General features: G+C 43.1%; 1 protein-coding gene across 2 annotated transcripts in view; it reads right to left on the bottom strand.

The window, feature by feature from the left end:
- LOC139746044 (cytosol aminopeptidase-like) overlaps positions 1–20675 on the bottom strand; it is a 105786-nt gene that overhangs the window by 36236 nt on the left and 48875 nt on the right. For both annotated transcript variants that reach the window (XM_071656864.1, XM_071656865.1), the window contains 3 exons: positions 16488–16642; positions 857–1028; positions 500–596 (listed from right to left, as the gene is read on the bottom strand). In XM_071656864.1, coding sequence (XP_071512965.1) covers positions 500–596; positions 857–1028; positions 16488–16642 — 424 coding nt within the window. The remainder of the gene's footprint in view (positions 1–499; positions 597–856; positions 1029–16487; positions 16643–20675) is intronic.

The following is a 20675-nucleotide window of genomic DNA, read 5'->3' as shown; positions in this document are numbered from 1 at the left end:
TGCTCTTATTCACATTTACTCTCAACTTTCTCCCTTCACACACTTTTCCAAACCCAGTTACTAATTTCTGCAGTTTCTCACCCGAATCAGCCACCATAGCTGTATCATCAGCAAACAACAACTAACTCACTTTCGAGGCCTTCTCATCCACAACAGACGGTATACTCCAAAACTCTTTCATTTGCCTCCCTAACCACCCCATCCATAAATAAATCAAACCACCATGGGGACATCACACACCCCTGCTGCAAACTGACATTCACTGGGAATCAATCACTCTCTTCTCTTCCTACTCGTATACATGCCTTACATCCTTGGTAAAAACTTTTCACTGCTTCTAGCAACTTACCTCCCACAGACTATACTCTTAAAACCTTCCACAAGGCATCTCTATCAACCCTCTTGCTATATAACTTTATTTATAATTCCAGCACATTAAGTCAAAACAGTGAAGCTGGCACACATAAAGGAAACACAAGAACTTTGTCATTAACTATACCTGTGCAAAATTTGTTGGAGTGAGAATATTTGCAGGAGTTTCCATGAGTCTACGGGCAATATTTTGTCCTTTTGCTAAAGTTGATCCATAATTCCACCTGGTGAAGAAAGTACCTCTGCTACAATTTACATCTACTTTTCATGAAGCTTGTGACTAAAAAAACATTATCTCTGTTGCAAAGACTCATGAAAGACCAATTCATCATTCAGAGCATTCAATACACAACACTTAAATTTCGTCTGAATTATGAAGGTTTATTACATCATAATCATTTATCAGTAACTACCAATTTATACAGATATGCATCAGGACTGACTGTCTTGACTCACCAAACAAAAAACAAACAAACAAACAAACCCTGTGTCACCCTCAACAAAACAGTGAACAGTTGGAATGGGTTTCTTGTTACTCTTAAGGTCCTGATACTTGAAAGTTGACAGATGAGCTCCTTCAGCAGCCGCCTCACCATCCCCACAAGGGTCTACCAATATCTTGTTGATGCCTGCATCTCCAAGTGACTGACAACCAGCTTCAAATGATCCGACAATTACAATGTTAGCAATGATCTTAATAATACTACTTTATATTTTTATCTAATGACTCTTATCTAGTAAACTAGGGTCCCTTGCCCAAAATCAATTGTATGCTATGAATCTTCTTTAAACATTTTGCATCTCCCTAAAGTAAAAAAAAATGTTTCCAATGGCTACAAGTGGAAATATTCTATTCAAATACTTATACAGTCTACCTTCTATGTAAGTCCAGATTAACTGTATCTGTAACTTCTTGCATCAAACAATCATGGATGCTCCAACCAGTGCAGACCTGTGTAATGTGTCATCTTTTATACCTAATTTTCTCTCCTGCTTAGGCGAGGTAGCAATAAGAACAGTGTAACCATTTGCTCGCATCCAACCTTCAAGTGTCAGATATAATGTACCAAAACAATAGTTTACCACAAGCCCGACAGACTAAACGAGGAAACGCTTTGCCTGTCATATCTTGGTTCAGACCACTAACATTGTGTCACTCCCTCATATATATATCAATCTAGTTCATTTTATCCATGGAATGCCTTCCTAAATGTTCAGGAAATGATATCGCCAAGGCCTTCTTCATTCCTCCATCCTTCCTTCTCCTCAGTAACCCCCCCCCCTTACTCTACTTCTGACACATGGATCCTTCTGGTCAGCCTTTCTCCATTTATTTTCATAAGTCTGAACCATTTCTGCGTACCTTGCTTAGCCCTTTCAAACACACACACCTTTCTTTTCCACTCATTGTTTACATTTTACACAATTAATGTTCCCTGCATCACATCCTGTCCACTGGCATTTCATTCCAGCACACCCGCCCTCTTCATTCTGCATTCAAGATTCAACCCTCACATCCACACAACATTGTCTGCAAAAATAGCATCTTTGCCCTTACAGACTCTAAAGAACCTTTCCACACACTCCTTAATGTAAGCATGACCTTAGCCCCTTCCTCAACCCTATACCTCACTGTTATCCCTATGGTTCCCAATCCACTGCCATGTCCCAAATACCTACAACATTTCACTTCCTCCATTTTCAATGTCGGCGGAAAGAAATAACTCCTGCCATTGAAACACAATGGAAAATACGTCTCCATAAAGACTGCCGCCACCAACCACCTTTTTTTTTTTTTTGTTAGTGGTGGTTCTCTCTCTGGCGACAAGGTCTCGAGTGTACCCCAGGGTGAGTCACTCTGCCCCAGGGTGACTCACTCACTACCCCAGGGTGACTGACTGCCCCAGTGCATGATAAGTCTGCATACCCCAGGGTGACTCACTGACTGCCCCAGGGAGACTCACTCTGCCCCAATACATGATAACTCTGCCGTGTGTGTGTGTGGACATATTATTGTAGCCCTCCTGCCTTTGCTACCTCCCACATACCGGTCAACGCCATTTCGTGTCCCCACATCAGTAAATATGGGTCAAACCATGACGCCGAAGGGAGGAGAGGTCCCGTAGCCTCGCTTTGAGGGAGGAAAAGGTCACCATTAAAGGTATTTGTGGCACAGTTGGAGGAGATGGACGGTGTTGTGGGTTCTCTGTGCCGGTAGGGCGCTTACCCCCCCACAGCCAGGTCCCGGTCCCTCAACCACGCTCAGGAAGGCCAAGAAAACCCTCTCACAAGACAGACAATATCCTACGACGTGAAGTGATGAATAAATCTTATTATTACGTCCATAGACCTCAAGAAAATGTACCCTGAGGTGCTAGGAAACGTTGCTAATAGCACCATTGGCGAACGCTTGCATCTCCTCCTCCTCCTCCCGCCATGACAGGCAGCAGTGAAGCCATTTGTAACAGCTGGCAGGAAGCACCGTAGACTTCAATTTGCACAAAGATACGAAGACTGGACCCCAGAGAAATGGATGCACACCCGTTTCTCCCATGACAGCACGTATTTGTGTTAAGCGCTACCGCCCAAGCCCAAACCCCAACCGCTATCCTCCTACATCCATCCTAGATCCACCTCCTCCTTCACTGATGGTTTCGGACATTTTCAATGGCCCCAACGGCGCTGGGGACTTATTTAGTCTCCCTACAAACGAGCATCACTTCCACCATGTCTATGACCTTCATCGGCCCGAAGGCATGTTTCTGCATGACGGAGACCCTGGTCATGGCTCACACCTCAAACATGGACGTGCTTGAGTGGCCGGGAACTTCCCCACATCTTAACCCGACTGAGAATGGCTGGGCACACATCCAGCATGAGTTATCCCAGAATGGCTGGGCACACATCAGGCATGAGTTATCCCAGAATGGCTGGGCACACATCCAGCATGAGTTATCCCAGAATGGCTGGGCACACATCCAGCATGAGTTATCCCAGAATGGCTGGGCATACATCAAGCATGAGTTATCCCAGAATGGCTGGGCACACATCCAGCATGAGTTATCCCAGAATGGCTGGGCACACATCAGGCATGAGTTATCCCAGAATGGCTGGGCATACATCAAGCATGAGTTATCCCAGAATGGCTGGGCACACATCAGGCATGAGTTATCCCAGAATGGCTGGGCACACATCAAGCATGAGTTATCCCAGAATGGCTGGGCATACATCAAGCATGAGTTATCCCAGAATGGCTGGGCACACATCCAGCATGAGTTATCCCAGAATGGCTGGGCACACATCAGGCATGAGTTATCCCAGAATGGCTGGGCACACATCAAGCATGAGTTATCCCAGAATGGCTGGGCACACATCAGGCATGAGTTATCCCAGAATGGCTGGGCACACATCAAGCATGAGTTATCCCAGAATGGCTGGGCATACATCAAGCATGAGTTATCCCAGAATGGCTGGGCACACATCAAGCATGAGTTATCCCAGAATGGCTGGGCATACATCAAGCATGAGTTATCCCAGAATGGCTGGGCACACATCCAGCATGAGTTATCCCTTATCCAGACGACATCCGTCCCACGCCTAAAAGAGGCGATCACCAAGGTGTGGAAAAATATTGACAAAGAATACTTCAGATCCTTGGCCAGGAGCATGCCAGACCATCCTGAAGAAGTTAAGAAGCTCAGAGGAGACATCACGAAGTATCAGGATGAATAAAAATACCCTGATTGATCATTTTTTTCCCCTATTTCCCTAATTCCCATATTTGGTGTTTGTTTTCATTGTAGGTGTCATTTCTTTCCGCCGACACTGTAGACTTAAACTTCAACATCACTATCTCATCCCCCTGTTGCACCTCATTACCCTACTTCCGGTCACATTTTCTCTCAACTTTCTTCTTTTCTACACTCTCCCAAGCTCAGTCACCAGCTTCTTAAGATTCTCTCGGGTTTGCTACCAAAGCCATCTCATCTGCAAATACCAACCGATGCAACTCCTAAGTCCCATATTCCCAACCCCTAGCATACTGTAAGCCCACTCTTGCATTTCCTTCCTTGCTACCCACTCCATAAAAGGATAAGTACTTCCCATCGTACTAAACACAAGAGTTCTTAATCAAGTCCATTCAGTCATGTTGAATGCACGTACCACCAGAATAAAAAGTAACCAAAATTTGGTATTTCAGTTTATTGACACAAAGCCCAAAGTATAGATACTCCTAGGCCTCCTACATCATAACCCAAGCTGAATCAGCCAACATTCCCCCAAGTGGCTCCACATCAGATTCAGTTGCTACGAGCATGGGAAGAATGTTAAACTCATACTATGTCCATCATAAGGCAAATCATATTTTTCATAACCTTTTTTTCTACAATTCCCTTCAGTAAGTTGTTACCTAACTTCTAAACTAATAACATAAATATTCACAAAACTCACAAAGAAAACAGATATAGGAGAAGAAACAAGTGTGGGAACAAATTAGCTCAATAGTGGAGGTACTTATTCTTCAACTTGTACTTAAAAAATAATGTCATACTGTGGTTTAGATGCATTACACATGACAGCTAGAGACTGAGTGTGAGTGAATGTGGCAATTCACTACATTCCCTGCATGCCTCTCACCCTCATGTATGTTCAGGCCCCAATCGCTCAAAATCTTTTTCACTCCATCCTTCCACCCTTTCCTAGCAGTACCTCGCACGGGGAGAAGGGGGGGATGTTATTTCATGTGTGGTGGGGTGGCAACGGGAATGAATAAAGGCAGCAAGTATGAATTATGTACATATGTATGTATATATGTATATGTCTGTGTATGTATATGTATGTATATTGCATGGCAGCTGGAGACTGAGTGTGAGCGAATGAGGCCTTTGTTGTCTTTTCCTGGCACTGCCTCGCACACATGAGGGGGGAGGGGGATGTTATTCCGTGTGTGGCGAGGTGGCGATGGGGGTGAGTAGGGGCAGACAGTGTGAATTGTGTGCATGTGTGTATATGTGTGTGTCTGTGTGTGTATAAATGTGTGTACATTGGGATGTGTGGGTGTGTATGTTTGCGTGTGTGGACGTGTGTGTGTGTGTGTGTGTGTGTGTGTGCATGTGTGTTGGGGTGGGTTGGGCCATTTCTTTCGTCTGTTTCCTTGCACTACCTTGCAGGCGCGGGAGACAGCGACAAAGCAAAATAAATAAATAAATATGTATATGTATATATATTATTTTTTTTATTTTTTTTATTTTGCTTTGTCGCTGTCTCCTACGTTAGCGAGGTAGCGCAAGGAAACAGATGAAAGAATGGCCCAACCCACTCACATACACATGTGTATACATACCCGTCCACACTCGCAAATATACATACCTATTCATCTCAATGTACACATATATATACACACACAGACATATACATATATATACACATGCACACAATTCACACTGTCTGCCCCTACTCACCCCCATCGCCACCTCGCCACACACGGAATAACATCCCCCTCCCCCCTCATGTGTGCGAGGCAGCGCTAGGAAAAGACAACAAAGGCCCAATTCGTTCACACTCAGTCTCTAGCTGTCATATAATAATGCACCGAAACCACAGCTCCCTTTCCATATCCAGGCCCCACACAACTTTCCATGGTTTACCCCAGACGCTTCACATGCCCTGGTTCAATCCAATGACAGCACGTCGACCCCAGTACACCACATCATTCCAATTCACTCTATTCCTTGCCCTCCTCTCACCCTCCTGCATGTTCAGGCCCCGATCACTCAAAATCTTTTTCACTCCATCTTTCCACCTTCAATTTGGTCTCCCACTTCTCCTTGTTCCCTGCACCTCTGACACGTATATCCTCTTGGTCAATCTTTCCTCACTCATTCTCTCCATGTGACCAAACCATTTCAAAACACCCTCTTCTGCTCTCTCAACCACACTCTTTTTATTTCCACACATCTCTCTTACCTTTACATTACTTACTCGATCAAACCACCTCACACCACATATTGTCCTCAAACATCTCGTTTCCAGCACATCCACCCTCCTCCGCACAACTCTATCCATAGCCCACGCCTCGCAACCATACAACATTGTTGGAACCACTATTCCTTCAAACATACCCATTTTTGCTTTCCGAGATAATGTCCTCGACTTCCACACATTCTTCAAGGCTCCCAGAATTTTCACCCCCTCCCACACCCTATGATTCACTTCCGCTTCCATGGTTCCATCCGCTGCCAAATCCACTCCCAGATATCTAAAACACTTCACTTCATCCAGTTTTTCTCCATTCAAATTTACCTCCCAATTGACTTGACCCTCAACCCTACTGTACCTAATAACCTTGCTCTTATTCACATTTACTCTCAACTTTCTTCTTTCACATACTTTACCAAACTCAGTCACCAGCTTCTGCAGTTTCTCACATGAATCAGCCCCCAGCGCCGTATCATCAGCGAACAACAACTGACTCACTTCCCAAACTCTCTCATCCACAACAGACTGCATACTTGCCCCTCTTTCCAAAACTCTTGCATTCACCTCCCTAACAACTCCATCCATGAACAAATTAAACAACCATGGAGACATCACACACCCCTGCCGCAAACCTACATTCGCTGAGAACCAATTACTTTCCTCTCTTCCTACACATACACATGCCTTACATCCTCAATAAAAACTTTTCACTGCTTCTAACAACTTGCCTCCCACACCATATATTCTCAAGATGGAGTGAAAAAGATTTTGAGTGATCGGGGCCTGAACATGCAGGAGGGTGAAAGGCGGGCAAGGAATAGAGTGAATTGGATCGATGTGGTATACCAGGGTTGACGTGCTGTCAGTGGATTGAATCAGGGCATGAGAAGCATCTGGGGTAATCCATGGAAAGTTGTGTGGGGCCTGGATGTGGAAAGGGAGCTGTGGTTTCGGGCATTATTGCATGACAGCTAGAGACTGAGTGTGAACGCATGGGGCCTTTGTTGTCTTTCCTAGTGCTACCTCGCACACATGAGGGGGGAGGGGGATGGTATTCCATGTGTGGCGAGATGGCGATGGAAATGAATAAAGGCAGACAGTGTGAACTGGGTGCATGGGTATATATGTATGTGTCTGTGTGTGTATATACATGTGTACATTGAGATGTATAGGTATGCATATTTGCGTGTGTGGACGTGTATGTATATACATGTGTATGGGTGTGGGTTGGGCCATTTCTTTCATCTGTTTCCTTGCGCTACCTCGCAAACGCGGGAGACAGCGACAAAGCAAAATAAATGAATAAAATATATTATATATATTATATTTTGCTTTGTCGCTGTCTCGCGCGTTTGCGAGGTAGCACAAGAAAACAGACGAAAGAAATGGCCCAACCCACCCCATACACAATGTATACACACACACGTCACACACGCAAATATACATACCTATACATCTCAATGTACACATATACATACATACACAGACACATACATATATACCCATGCACACAATTCACACTGTCTGCCCCCACTCATTCCCATCGCCACCTCGCCACACATGGAATACCTTCCCCCTCCCCCCTCATGTGTGCGAGGTAGCACTAGGAAAAGACAACAAAGGCCCCATTCGTTCACACTCAGTCTCTAGCTGCCACGCAATAATGCCCGAAACCACAGCTCCCTTTCCACATCCAGGCCCCACACAACTTTCCATGGTTTACCCCAGACGCTTCACATGCCCTGATTCAATCCACTGACAGCACATCAACCCCAGTATACCACATCGATCCAATTCACTCTATTCCTTGCTCTCCTTTCACCCTCCTGCATGTTCAGGCCCCGATCACACAAAATCTTTTTCACTCCCTCCTTCCACCTCCAATTTGGTCTCCCACTTCTCGTTCCCTCCACCTCCGACACATATATCCTCTTGGTCAATCTTTCCTCACTCATTCTCTCCATGTGCCCAAACCATTTCAAAACACCCTCTTCTGCTCTCTCAACCACGCTCTTTTTATTTCCACACATCTCTCTTACCCTTACATTACTTACTCGATCAAAGCACCTCACACCACACATTGTCCTCAAACATCTCATTTCCAGCACATCCACCCTCCTGCACACAACTCTATCCATAGCCCACGCCTCGCAACCATACAACATTGTTGGAACCACTATTCCTTCAAACATACTCATTTTTGCTTTCCGAGATAATGTTCTCGACTTCCACACATTCTTCAAGGCTCCCAGGATTTTTGCCCCCTCCCCCACCCTATGATTCACTTCTGCTTCCATGGTTCCATCCGCTGCCAGATCCACTCCCAGATATCTAAAACACTTTACTTCCTCCTGTTTTTCTCCATTCAAACTTACCTCCCAATTGACTTGACCCTCAACCCTACTGTACCTAATAACCTTGCTCTTATTCACATTTACTCTTAACTTTCTTCTTTCACACACTTTACCAAACTCAGTCACGAGCTTCTGCAGTTTCTCACATGAATCAGCCACCAGCACTGTATCATCAGCGAACAACAACTGACTCACTTCCCAAGCTCTCTCATCCCCAACAGACTTCATACTTGCCCCTCTTTCCAAAACTCTTGCATTCACCTCCCTAACAACCCCATCCATAAACAAATTAAACAACCATGGAGACATCACACACCCCTGCCACAGACCTACATTCACTGAGAATCAATCACTTTCCTCTCTTCCTACAAGTACACATGCCTTACACCCTCGATAAAAACTTTTCACTGCTTCTAACAACTTGCCTCCCACACCATATATTCTTAATACCTTCCACAGAGCATCTCTATCAACTCTATCATATGCCTTCTCCAGATCCATAAATGCTACATACAAATCCATTCACTTTTCTAATTATTTCTCACATACATTCTTCAAAGCAAACACCTGATCCACACATCCTCTACCACTTCTGAAACCACACTGCACTTCCCCAATCTGATGCTCTGTACATGCCTTCACCCTCTCAATCAATACCCTCCCATATAATTTACCAGGAATACTCAACAAATTTATACCTCTGTAATTTGAGCACTCACTCTTATCCCCTTTGCCTTTGTACAATGGCACTATGCACGCATTCCACCAATCCTCAGGCACCTCACCATGAGTCATACATACATTAAATAACCTTACCAACCAGTCAACAATACAGTCACCCCCTTTTTAAATAAATTCCACTGCAATACCATCCAAACCTGCTGCCTTGCCGGCTTTCATCTTCCACAAAGCTTTTACTACCTCTTCTCTGTTTACCAAATCACTTTCCCTAACCCTCTCACTTTGCACATCACCTCGACCAAAACACCCTATATCTGCCACTCTATCATCAAACACATTCAACAAACCTTCAAAATACTCACTCCATCTCCTTCTCACATCACCACTACTTGTTATCACCTCCCCATTTGCGCCCTTCACTGAAGTTCCCATTTGCTCCCTTGTCTTATGCACTTTATTTACCTCCTTCCAGAACATCTTTTTATTCTCCCTAAAATTTAATGATACTCTCTCACCCCAACTCTCATTTGCCCTTTTTTTCACCTCTTGCACCTTTCTCTTGACCTCCTGTCTCTTTCTTTTATACATCTCCCACTCAATTGCATTTTTTCCCTGCAAAAATCGTCCAAATGCCTCTCTCTTCTCTTTCACTAATAATCTTACTTCTTCATCCCACCACTCACTACCCTTTCTAATCAACCCACTTCCCACTCTTCTCGTGCCACAAGCATCTTTTGCGCAATCCATCACTGATTCCCTAAATACATCCCATTCCTCCCCCACTCCCCTTACTTCCATTGTTCTCACCTTTTTCCATTCTGTACTCAGTCTCTCCTGGTACTTCCTCACACAAGTCTCCTTCCCAAGCTCACTTACTCTCTCCACCCTCTTCACCAAAACATTCAATCTTCTTTTCTGAAAACCCATACAAATCTTCACCTTAGCCTCCACAAGATAAAATAAAATATAAAATAAAATATAATTTTTTTTTTTTTTCTTACTATTCGCCATTTCCCGCGATAGCGAGGTAGCGTTAAGAACAGAGGACTGGGCCTTTGAGGGAATATCCTCACCTGGCCCCCTTCTCTGTTCCTTCTTTTGGAAAATTAAAAAAAAACGAGAGGGGAGGATTTCCAGCCCCCCGCTCCCTTCCCTTTTAGTCGCCTTCTATGACACGCATGGAATACGTGGGAAGTATTCTTTCTCCCCTATCCCCTATATATAAAATATATTATTATTATTATTTTGCTTTGTCGCTGTCTCCCACGTTTGCGAGGTAGTGCAAGGAAACAAACGAAAGAAATGGCCCAACCCACCACCATACACAATGTATATACATACATGTCCACACACGCAAATATACATACCTATACATCTCAATGTACACATATATATACACACACAAACACATACATATATACCCATGCACACAATTCACACTGTCTGCCTTTATTCATTCCCACCGCCACCTCGCCACACATGGAATACCATCCCCCTCCCCCCTCATGTGTGCGAGGTAGCACTAGGAAAAGACAACACTCAGTCTCTAGCTGTCATGCAATAATGCCTGAAACCACAGCTCCCTTTCCACATCCAGGCCCCACACAACTTTCCATGGTTTACCCCAGACGCTTCACATGCCCTGATTCAATCCACTGACAGCACGACAACCCCGGTATACCACATCGATCCAATTCACTCTATTCCTTGCCCTCCTTTCACCCTCCTGCATGTTCAGGCCCTGATCACTCAAAATCTTTTTCACTCCATCTTTCCACCTCCAATTTGGTCTCCCACTTCTCCTCGTTCCCTCCACCTCCGACACCTATATTCTCTTGGTCAATCTTTCCTCACTCATTCTCTCCATGCGCCCAAACCATTTCAAAACTCCCTCTTCTGCTCTCTCAACCACGCTCTTTTTATTTCCACACATCTCTCTTACCCTTACATTACTTACTCAATCAAACCACCTCACACCACACATTGTCCTCAAACATCTCATTTCCAGCACATCCATCCTCCTGCGCACAACTCTATCCATAGCCCAAGCCTTGCAACCATACAACATTGTTGGAACCACTATTCCTTCAAACATACCCATTTTTGCTTTCCGAGATAATGTTCTCGACTCCCATACATTCTTCAAGGCTCCCAGGATTTTCGCCCCCTCCCCCACCCAATGATCCACTTCCGCTTCCATGGTTCCATCCGCTGCCAGATCCACTCCCAGATATCTAAAACACTTTACTTCCTCCAGTTTTTCTCCATTCAAACTTACCTTCCAATTGACTTGACCCTCAACCCTACTGTACCTAATAACCTTGCTCTTATTCACATTTACTCTTAACTTTCTTCTTTCACACACTTTACCAAACTCAGTCACCAGCTTCTGCAGTTTCTCACATGAATCCGCCACCAGTGCTGTATCATCAGCGAACAACAACTGACTCACTTCCCAAGCTCTCTCATCCACAACAGACTTCATACTTGCCCCCCTTTCCAAAACTCTTGCATATATATATATATATATATTTTTTTTTTTTTTTTTTTTTTTTTTTTTTTTTTTTTTTTTTATACTTTGTCGCTGTCTCCCGCGTTTGCGAGGTAGCGCGAGGAAACAGACGAAAGAAATGGCCCAACCCCCATACACACGTACATACACACGTCCACACACGCAAATATACATACCTACACAGCTTTCCATGGTTTACCCCAGACGCTTCACATGCCTTGATTCAATCCACTGACAGCACGTCAACCCCTGTATACCACATCGCTCCAATTCACTCTATTCCTTGCCCTTCTTTCACCCTCCTGCATGTTCAGGCCCCGATCACACAAAATCTTTTTCACTCCATCTTTCCACCTCCAATTTGGTCTCCCTCTTCTCCTCGTTCCCTCCACCTCCGACACATATATCCTCTTGGTCAATCTTTCCTCACTCATTCTCTCCATGTGCCCAAACCATTTCAAAACACCCTCTTCTGCTCTCTCAACCACGCTCTTTTTATTTCCACACATCTCTCTTACCCTTACGTTACTTACTCGATCAAACCACCTCACACCACACATTGTCCTCAAACATCTCATTTCCAGCACATCCATCCTCCTGCGCACAACTCTATCCATAGCCCACGCCTCGCAACCATACAACATTGTTGGAACCACTATTCCTTCAAACATACCCATTTTTGCTTTCCGAGATAATGTTCTCGACTTCCACACATTTTTCAAGGCTCCCAAAATTTTCGCCCCCTCCCCCACCCTATGATCCACTTCCGCTTCCATGGTTCCATCCGCTGACAGATCCACTCCCAGATATCTAAAACACTTCACTTCCTCCAGTTTTTCTCCATTCAAACTCACCTCCCAATTGACTTGACCCTCAACCCTACTGTACCTAATAACCTTGCTCTTATTCACATTTACTTATTCACATGTATGTATATAGTGCATAAGAAAAGGGAACAAATGGGAACTTCAGTGAAGGGGGCTAATGGGGTGGTGATAACAAATAGTGGTGATGTGAGAAGGAGATGGAGTAAGTATTTTGAAGGTTTGTTGAATGTGTTTGATGATAGAGTGGCAGATATAGGGTGTTTTGGTCGAGGTGGTGTGCAAAGTGAGAGGGTTAGGGAGGATGATTAGGTAAACAGAGAAGAGGTAGTAAAAGCTTTGTGGAAGATGAAAGCCGACAAGGCAGCGGGTTTGGATGGCATTGCAGTGGAATTTATTAAAAAAGGGGGTGACTGTATTGTTGACTAGTTGGTAAGGTTATTTAATGTATGTATGATTCATGGTGAGGTGCCTGAGGATTGGTGGAATGCTTGCATAGTACCATTGTACAAAGGCAAAGGGGATACAAGTGAGTGCTCAAATAACAGAGGTATAAGTTTGTTGAGTATTCATGGGAAATTATATGGGAGGGTATTGATTGAGAGGGTGAAGGCATGTACAGAACATCAGATTGGGGAAGAGCAGTGTGGTTTCAGAAGTGGTAGAGGATGTGTGGATCAGGTGTTTGCTTTGAGGAATGTATGTGAGAAATACTTAGAAAAGCAAATGGATTTGTATGTAGCATTTATGGATCTGGAGAAGGCATATGATAGAGTTGATAGAGATGCTCTGTGGAAGGTATTAAGAATATATGGTGTGGGAGGCAAGTTGTTAGAAGCAGTGAAAAGTTTATATCGAGGATGTAAGGCATGTGTACGTGTAGGAAGAGAGGAAAGTGATTGGTTCTCAGTGAATGTAGGTTTGCAGCAGGGGTGTGTGATGTCTCCATGGTTGTTTAATTTGTTTATGGATGGGGTTGTTAGGGAGGTAAATGCAAGAGTTTTGGAAAGAGGGGCAAGTATGAAGTCTGTTGGGGATGAGAGAGCTTGGGAAGTGAGTCAGTTGTTGTTCGCTGATGATACAGTGCTGGTGGCTGATTCATGTGAGAAACTGCAGAAGCTGGTGACTGAGTTTGGTAAAGTGTGTGAAAGAAGAAAGTTAAGAGTAAAAGTGAATAAGAGCAAGGTTATAAGGTACAGTAGGGTTGAGGGTCAAGTCAACTGGGAGGTAAGTTTGAATGGAGAAAAACTGGAGGAAGTAAAGTGTTTTAGATATCTGGGAGTGGATCTGGCAGCGGATGGAACCATGGAAGCGGAAGTGGATCATAGGGTGGGGGAGGGGGCGAAAATCCTGGGAGCCTTGAAGAATGTGTGGAAGTCGAGACCATTATCTTGGAAAGCAAAAATGGGTATGTTTGAAGGAATAGTGGTTCCAACAATGTTGTATGGTTGTGAGGCGTGGGCTATGGATAGAGTTGTGCGCAGGAGGATGGATGTGCTGGAAATGAGATGTTTGAGGACAATGTGTGGTGTGAGGTGGTTTGATCGAGTAAGTAACATAAGGGTAAGAGAGATGTGTGGAAATAAAAAGAGCGTGGTTGAGAGAGCAGAAGAGGGTGTTTTGAAATGGTTTGGCCACATGGAGAGAATGAGTGAGGAAAGATTGACCAAGAGGATATATGTGTCGGAGGTGGAGGGAACGAGGAGAAGTGGGAGACCAAATTGGAGGTGGAAAGATGGAGTGAAAAAGATTTTGTGTGATCGGGGCCTGAACATGCAGGAGGGTGAGAGGAGGGCAAGGAATAGAGTGAATTGGATCGATGTGGTATACCGGGGTTGACGTGCTGTCAGTGGATTGAATCAGGGCATGTGAAGCGTCTGGGGTAAACCATGGAAAGCTGCATAAGTATGTATATTTGCGTGTGTGGACGTATGTATATGCATGTGTGTGGGGGTGGGTTGGGCCATTTCTTTCGTCTGTTTCCTTGCGCTACCTCGCAAACGCGGGAGACGGCGGAAAAAAAAAAATACATAATAATAATAATAATAATAATAATTTCCACACACACTATTCGCCATTTCCCGTGTTAGTGAGGTACTGTTAGGAACAGAGGACTGAGCCTTTAAGGGAATATCTCACTTGGCACCCTTCTCCGTTCCTTCTTCAGGAAAATCAAAAACAAGAGGGGAGGATTTCCAGTCCCCCGCTCCCTCCCCTTTTAGTTGCCTTGTATGACATGCAGGGAATGCGTGGGAAGTATTCTTTCTCCCCTATCCCCAGGGATAAATAATAATGATAATAATAATAAGGGAGCCACTAAGATAGGCCACCATGATGCCGAGACATTACAATCCAAATATCATTGTCAAAATTTCCGAAGTCAGAACCTTTATGATCCTTAATAAGTGCAGCGAAAAATAATTCATGTAAACAGAGAATATGTATCAGTATGTATAGGGAAGAATGAATACTTCCCACATATTCCCTGCATGTCGAAGAAGGCGACTAAGAGAGGAGGGAGCAGGGGGCTGAAAATCCCCCCGTTTCTTAATTTTCCAAAATAAGGAACACAGAAGGAGGCCAAGTGAGGATACTCCCTCTAAAGCTCAGTCCTCTGTTTTTAATGCTGCCTCACTAATGCAGGAAATGTGAATATGTATGAAAAAAAGTACAAAGCAAATAATAACAAAATGTTGAAATTCCAAGTTTGTATTTAGCATGAATATACTTCTTATACTGAGGTTTTCAAGCAAATCTATTTCCTCAGAAAATACCAAATACCAAAAACTGTACATCAGGGTATTTCTTTTAGCCTAAAAAGGTTCCTGCATAAAAATTGTAATACAATATAAAATAACAAAATGCTTCTTTATTTGGAATAATCATAGGAAATGTGCAATGCTTTCCCTAGCCAGGATATACCCATGAAATAAAAAAAAAAGACTTTTAAAATCTAGTAATTCAATTAAAAGCCTTAAAGACCCCCCCAAACAATATCTTAACCCTAGACTTGTGTTCATCATGAAAAACAGTTCTTATACTATGGTTTTCAAGAAAATCTATTACCCTAAGAAATACTAAGCATCCAAAATAACTTTTTGTTTTGAAATTATAAGATAATAAAAAAAAATTTTGTCTGAAAAGAGAAATATACTGAAAAGATTCTGTACTTGAGATAATAACAGAAAATATCTCACAATGCTTCTCCTAACTGACAGACACCTAAGAAGTATGAGGAGAATAATCACAAAATCTTCTAAAAAAGTACTCTTAAATATCTAATTACATGCTCTAATGACCCCTAAAATATTTTCAATCCCAGATAAATATTCAGCAAGAAAAAATAATCCTTATACTGAGGTTTTCAAGCAAATCTATATCCTCGGGAAATTCTAATGAAAGGACCTAACAAGAAAGGGGATGACAAGAGGAAAAGAGGGTATGTCGAGAGATGTAGGCTCTTATGGTTGTTACATTCTAAAAAAGGGTGATGGAGATGAAAGAGAATAGATTTCAGGACCAAACATCAGATACAAACTAAATTTTTTATCCAAGGATCTTCAGACAACAATATGCAGTCTGTCTGACAGAGGTATTTTTATGTTCTCAGAAGACCAAATAATTAATTTTATTTCAATATTTCATCAACTTTCAGGGTATTTACTTTACAATACTTCTAAATGCCTACTATGATTTCTGTGTAAAATCATCTCTGATAACTAAATTCTTTCATATGGAACACACTGAAATATGTGAATATTATACCTGCAACTGCTGTTCGAATGGCCTCCTTAGCTTCATCTCGTTCCTCAATTGGCTCTGAAATGTTCTCTTTCCCAAGTCCCACCACAGCCACTGCTGGAAATTCTTCTGATGCAACATAAAGAACTCGACTTTTTCCAGTCTTTAAGGGACCACCACTGTCAAAAAGGAGAATGAGAAAATAATCCTGTTCATAAGAAATGTGAATGTGTTGGAAATGAAATGTTTGAGGACAGTATGTGGTGTGATCGAGTAAGTAATAAAAAGGTAAGAGATATGTGTGGTAATAAAAAGAGTGTACTTGAGAAAGCAGAAGAGGGTGTGTAGAAATGATTTGGACATATGGAGAGAATGAGTGAGGAAAGGTTGACAAAGAGAATATACATGTCAAGAGGTGGAGAGAACAAGAAGCAGACCAAATTGGAGGTGGAAGGATGGAGCAAAAGATTTTCAGTGACCTGAGCCTGAACATACAGGAAGGTGAAAGGCATGCAAGGAATAGAGTGAACTGGAACGATGTGGTATACCGTGGTCATCATGCTGTCAATAGACTGAAAAAAGACATGTGAAGTACCTGGGGTAAACCATGGAAAAACCTGTGGGGGCTAGATGTAGATAAGGAGCTGTGGTTTCAGTGCATTACACATGACAGCCTTTTCTGTCTGTTTTCCTGGTGCTACCTTGCTGAAGAGGAGGGTTAGCAATGCTGTTTCCTGTGGGGTGGGGTGGCGCCGGAATGGATTGTAGGCAAGCATGAATATGTACATGTATATATGTATATGTCTGTGTATATATATATGTGTATATGAGGTGGTTTGATCGAGTGAGTAACGTGAGGGTAAGAGAGGTGTGTGGAAATAAAAAGAGCGTGGTTGAGAGAGCAGAAGAGGGTGTTTTGAAATGGTTTGGTCACATGGAGAGAATGAGTGGGGAAAGATTGACCAAGAGGATATATGTGTCGGAGGTGGAGGGAACGAGGAAAAAAGGGAGACCAAATTGGAGGTGGAAAGATGGAGTGAAAAAGATTTTGTGTGATCGGGGCCTGAACATGCAGGAGGGTGAAAGGAGGGCAAGGAATAGAGTGAATTGGAGCGATGTGGTATACCGGGGTTGACGTGCTGTCAGTGGATTGAATCAAGGCATGTGAAGCGTCTGGGGTAAACCATGGAAAGCTGTGTAGGTATGTATATTTGCGTGTGTGGACGTATGTATATACATGTGTATGGGGGTGGGTTGGGCCATTTCTTTTGTCTGTTTCCTTGCGCTACCTCGCAAACGCGGGAGACAGCGACAAAGCAAAAAAAAAAAAAAAAAAATGTATGTATGTATATGTGTATATGCCAGCATGTCTCAATGTGTGGGTGAAACCAAGATGTTCTGGATCAGAGAGAAATGAAGCTCAAAGGTAATGGGGAAGAATGGTTTTGAAACGTCTTGGGAGTAAAGTCAGGGGTTGGTGAGAAGACACGAGCTACGGAAGGAGTAGCATTACTCCTGAAACAGGTGTGGGAGTGTGTGATAAAGTGTAAGGAAGTAGATTTCAAACTGATGTAGGTACAACTGAAAGTGGATGGTTAGGGTTGGGTGATTATTGGTGCTTCTGCACCTGGTCATGAAAAGAAAGATCTTGAGAGGTAAGTGTTTTGGGAGCAGCTGAATTAGTGTTTCAGCAGTTTCAATGCACAAGATTGGGTATCGGTGAAGGGTGATTTAAATACAAAGGTGAGTAACGTAGCAATTGAAAGTATAATTGGTGAACAGCATTGGTGACAAGCTTGTGGATTTGTGTGCTGAGAAAAGACTGGTGACTGGTAATACCTGGTTTAAAAAGAGAGATATACACAAGTATACATATATGAATAGGAGAGGTGGTCAAAGGGCATTATGAGATTCTGTGTTAATTGACAGGCATGTAAAAGAGAGACATTTGACAGTAATGTGCTGAGATGGGCAGCTCGTGAGATGTTTGATCACTATCCTGTGGAGGCAAAGGTGAAGATTTGTAGAGGCTTTCAAAAAAGAAGAAAGTAAGTCGGGAGAAGAGAATGGTGGGAGAAAGTGAGCTTGGAGAGGAGACTTGTGTGAGGAAGTACCAGGAAAGATCGAGTTTAGAATGGCAAAAGGTGAGGGGAGTGGGTGAGGAATGGGATGTATTTATGGAAGCAGTGATGGCATGCACTAGAGATGCATGTGGCATGAGAAAGGTGGGAGGTGGGCAGACTAGAAAGGGTAGTGAGTGGTGGGATGAAGAAGTAAAGTTGTTAGTGAAAGAAAAAAAGAGAGGCATTTGGACGATACCTGCAAGGAAGGAAGGCAAATGACTAGCAAACATAAAAGAGAAAAAGGCAGGAGGTAAAGGAAGGTGCAAAGGTTGAAGAGGGCAAATGAGAATCAGGGTGAGAGAGTAACATTAAACTTTAGGGAGATAAAAAAAAAAAAATGTTTTGGAAGGAGGTAAATAAGGTGTATAAGACAAGAGAACAACTGGAATTGTCACTGAAAGGGGAAAAGGGGAAGTGATAAAGGGTAGTAATGAAGTGAGGAGATGGAGTGAGTATTTAGAAAGCTTGTTGAATGTGTGTGATGACAGAGTAGCAGATTAGGGTGTTTTGGTCAGGGTGGTGTGCGATGTGAGAGTCGGGAGAGTAGTTTTGTGAAGAGAGAAAAGGTGGTGAATGCCTTGCAGATGAAATCCAACAAGGCGGCGGGGTTGGATGGTATTGCAGTTGAATCTGTTAAGAAAGGGGGTGACTGCGCTATTAACTGGATGATAAAGATATTCAATGTATGTATGGATCATGGTGAAGTGCCTAAGGATTGGCAGAATACATGTGTAGTGCCATTGTACAAAGGCAAAGGGGATAAAGGCGAGTGTTTGAAATACAGAGGCACGAGTTTGTTGAGTATTCCTGGAGAATTCTATGGGAGGGTATTGATTGAGAGGGTGAAGGCATGAACAGTGCATCAGACTGGGGAGGAGCAGTGTGGTCTTATAAGTGGTTGTGAATGTGTTGATCAGGTGTTTATTTTGAAGAATATATGTAACAAAATGCTTAGAAAAACAAAATGATTTGTATTCAGCATTTATGGATCTGGAGAAGGCTTATGATAGGGTTGATAGAGATGCTTTGTGGAAGGTCTTAAGAATATAAGGTAAGGGAGATAAGCTGATAGAAGCATAGAAGTTTTTATCAAGGATGGAAAGTATGTGTACGAGTAGAAAGAGAGGAGAGTGATTGGTTCTCAGTGAAGGATGGTCTGCAGCAGGGGTGGGTGATGTCCCCATGATTGTTTAATTTGTTCATGGATGGGGTGTTTAGGGAGGTAAACATTACTTATTCATTTATCATACTTAATCGCCATCTCCCACGTTAGTGAGGTAGCGTAAGGAAACAGACGAAAAAATGACCCAAGCCACCCACATACACATGTATATACAAAACCCCCCAAACATGCACATGTACATACATATACATTTCAACATATGTATATGTGCATGTATATATGTTTTTTATTTTCATACTTAGTCAATGTCTCCTGTGCTAGTGAGGTAGTGCAAGGAAACAGACGAAAGAATGGCCCAACCCACCCATATACACATGTATATACATAAACACCCACACGCGCACATATACATACCTATACATTTCAATGTATACATACAATTACATACACAGACATATACATATATACACATGTACATATTCATACTTGCTGCCTTCATCCATTCCTGTCGCCACCCCACCACACATGAAATGATAAACCCCCTTCCCCCATATGTGTGTGATGTAGCGCCAGGAAAAAACAACAAAGGCCACATTCGTTCACACGCAGTCTCTAGCTGCCATGTGTAATGCACCGAAACCACAGCTCCCTTTCCATATCCAGGGCCCACAGAACTTTCCAAGGTTTACCCCAAACGCTTCACATGCCCTGGTTCAATCCACTGACAGCACGTTGACCCTGGTATACCACATTGTTCCAATTCACTCTATTCCTCGCACACCTTTCACCCTCCTGCATGTTAGGGTCCCAATTGCTCAAAATCTTTTTCACTCCATCCTTCCACCTCCAATTTGGTCTCCCACTTCTCCTCGTTCCCTCCACCTCTGACACATATATCCTCTTTGTCAATCTTTCCTCACTCATTCTCTCCATGTGACCAAACCATTTCAATACACCCTCTTCTGC

The sequence above is a fragment of the Panulirus ornatus genome, chromosome 63 (assembly GCF_036320965.1).
Source record: "Panulirus ornatus isolate Po-2019 chromosome 63, ASM3632096v1, whole genome shotgun sequence".
In the NCBI taxonomy this organism is placed as follows: domain Eukaryota; kingdom Metazoa; phylum Arthropoda; class Malacostraca; order Decapoda; family Palinuridae; genus Panulirus; species Panulirus ornatus.
The sequence above is the reverse complement of the archived record's forward strand: the minus strand, read 5'-3'. Positions and strand labels throughout refer to the sequence as shown.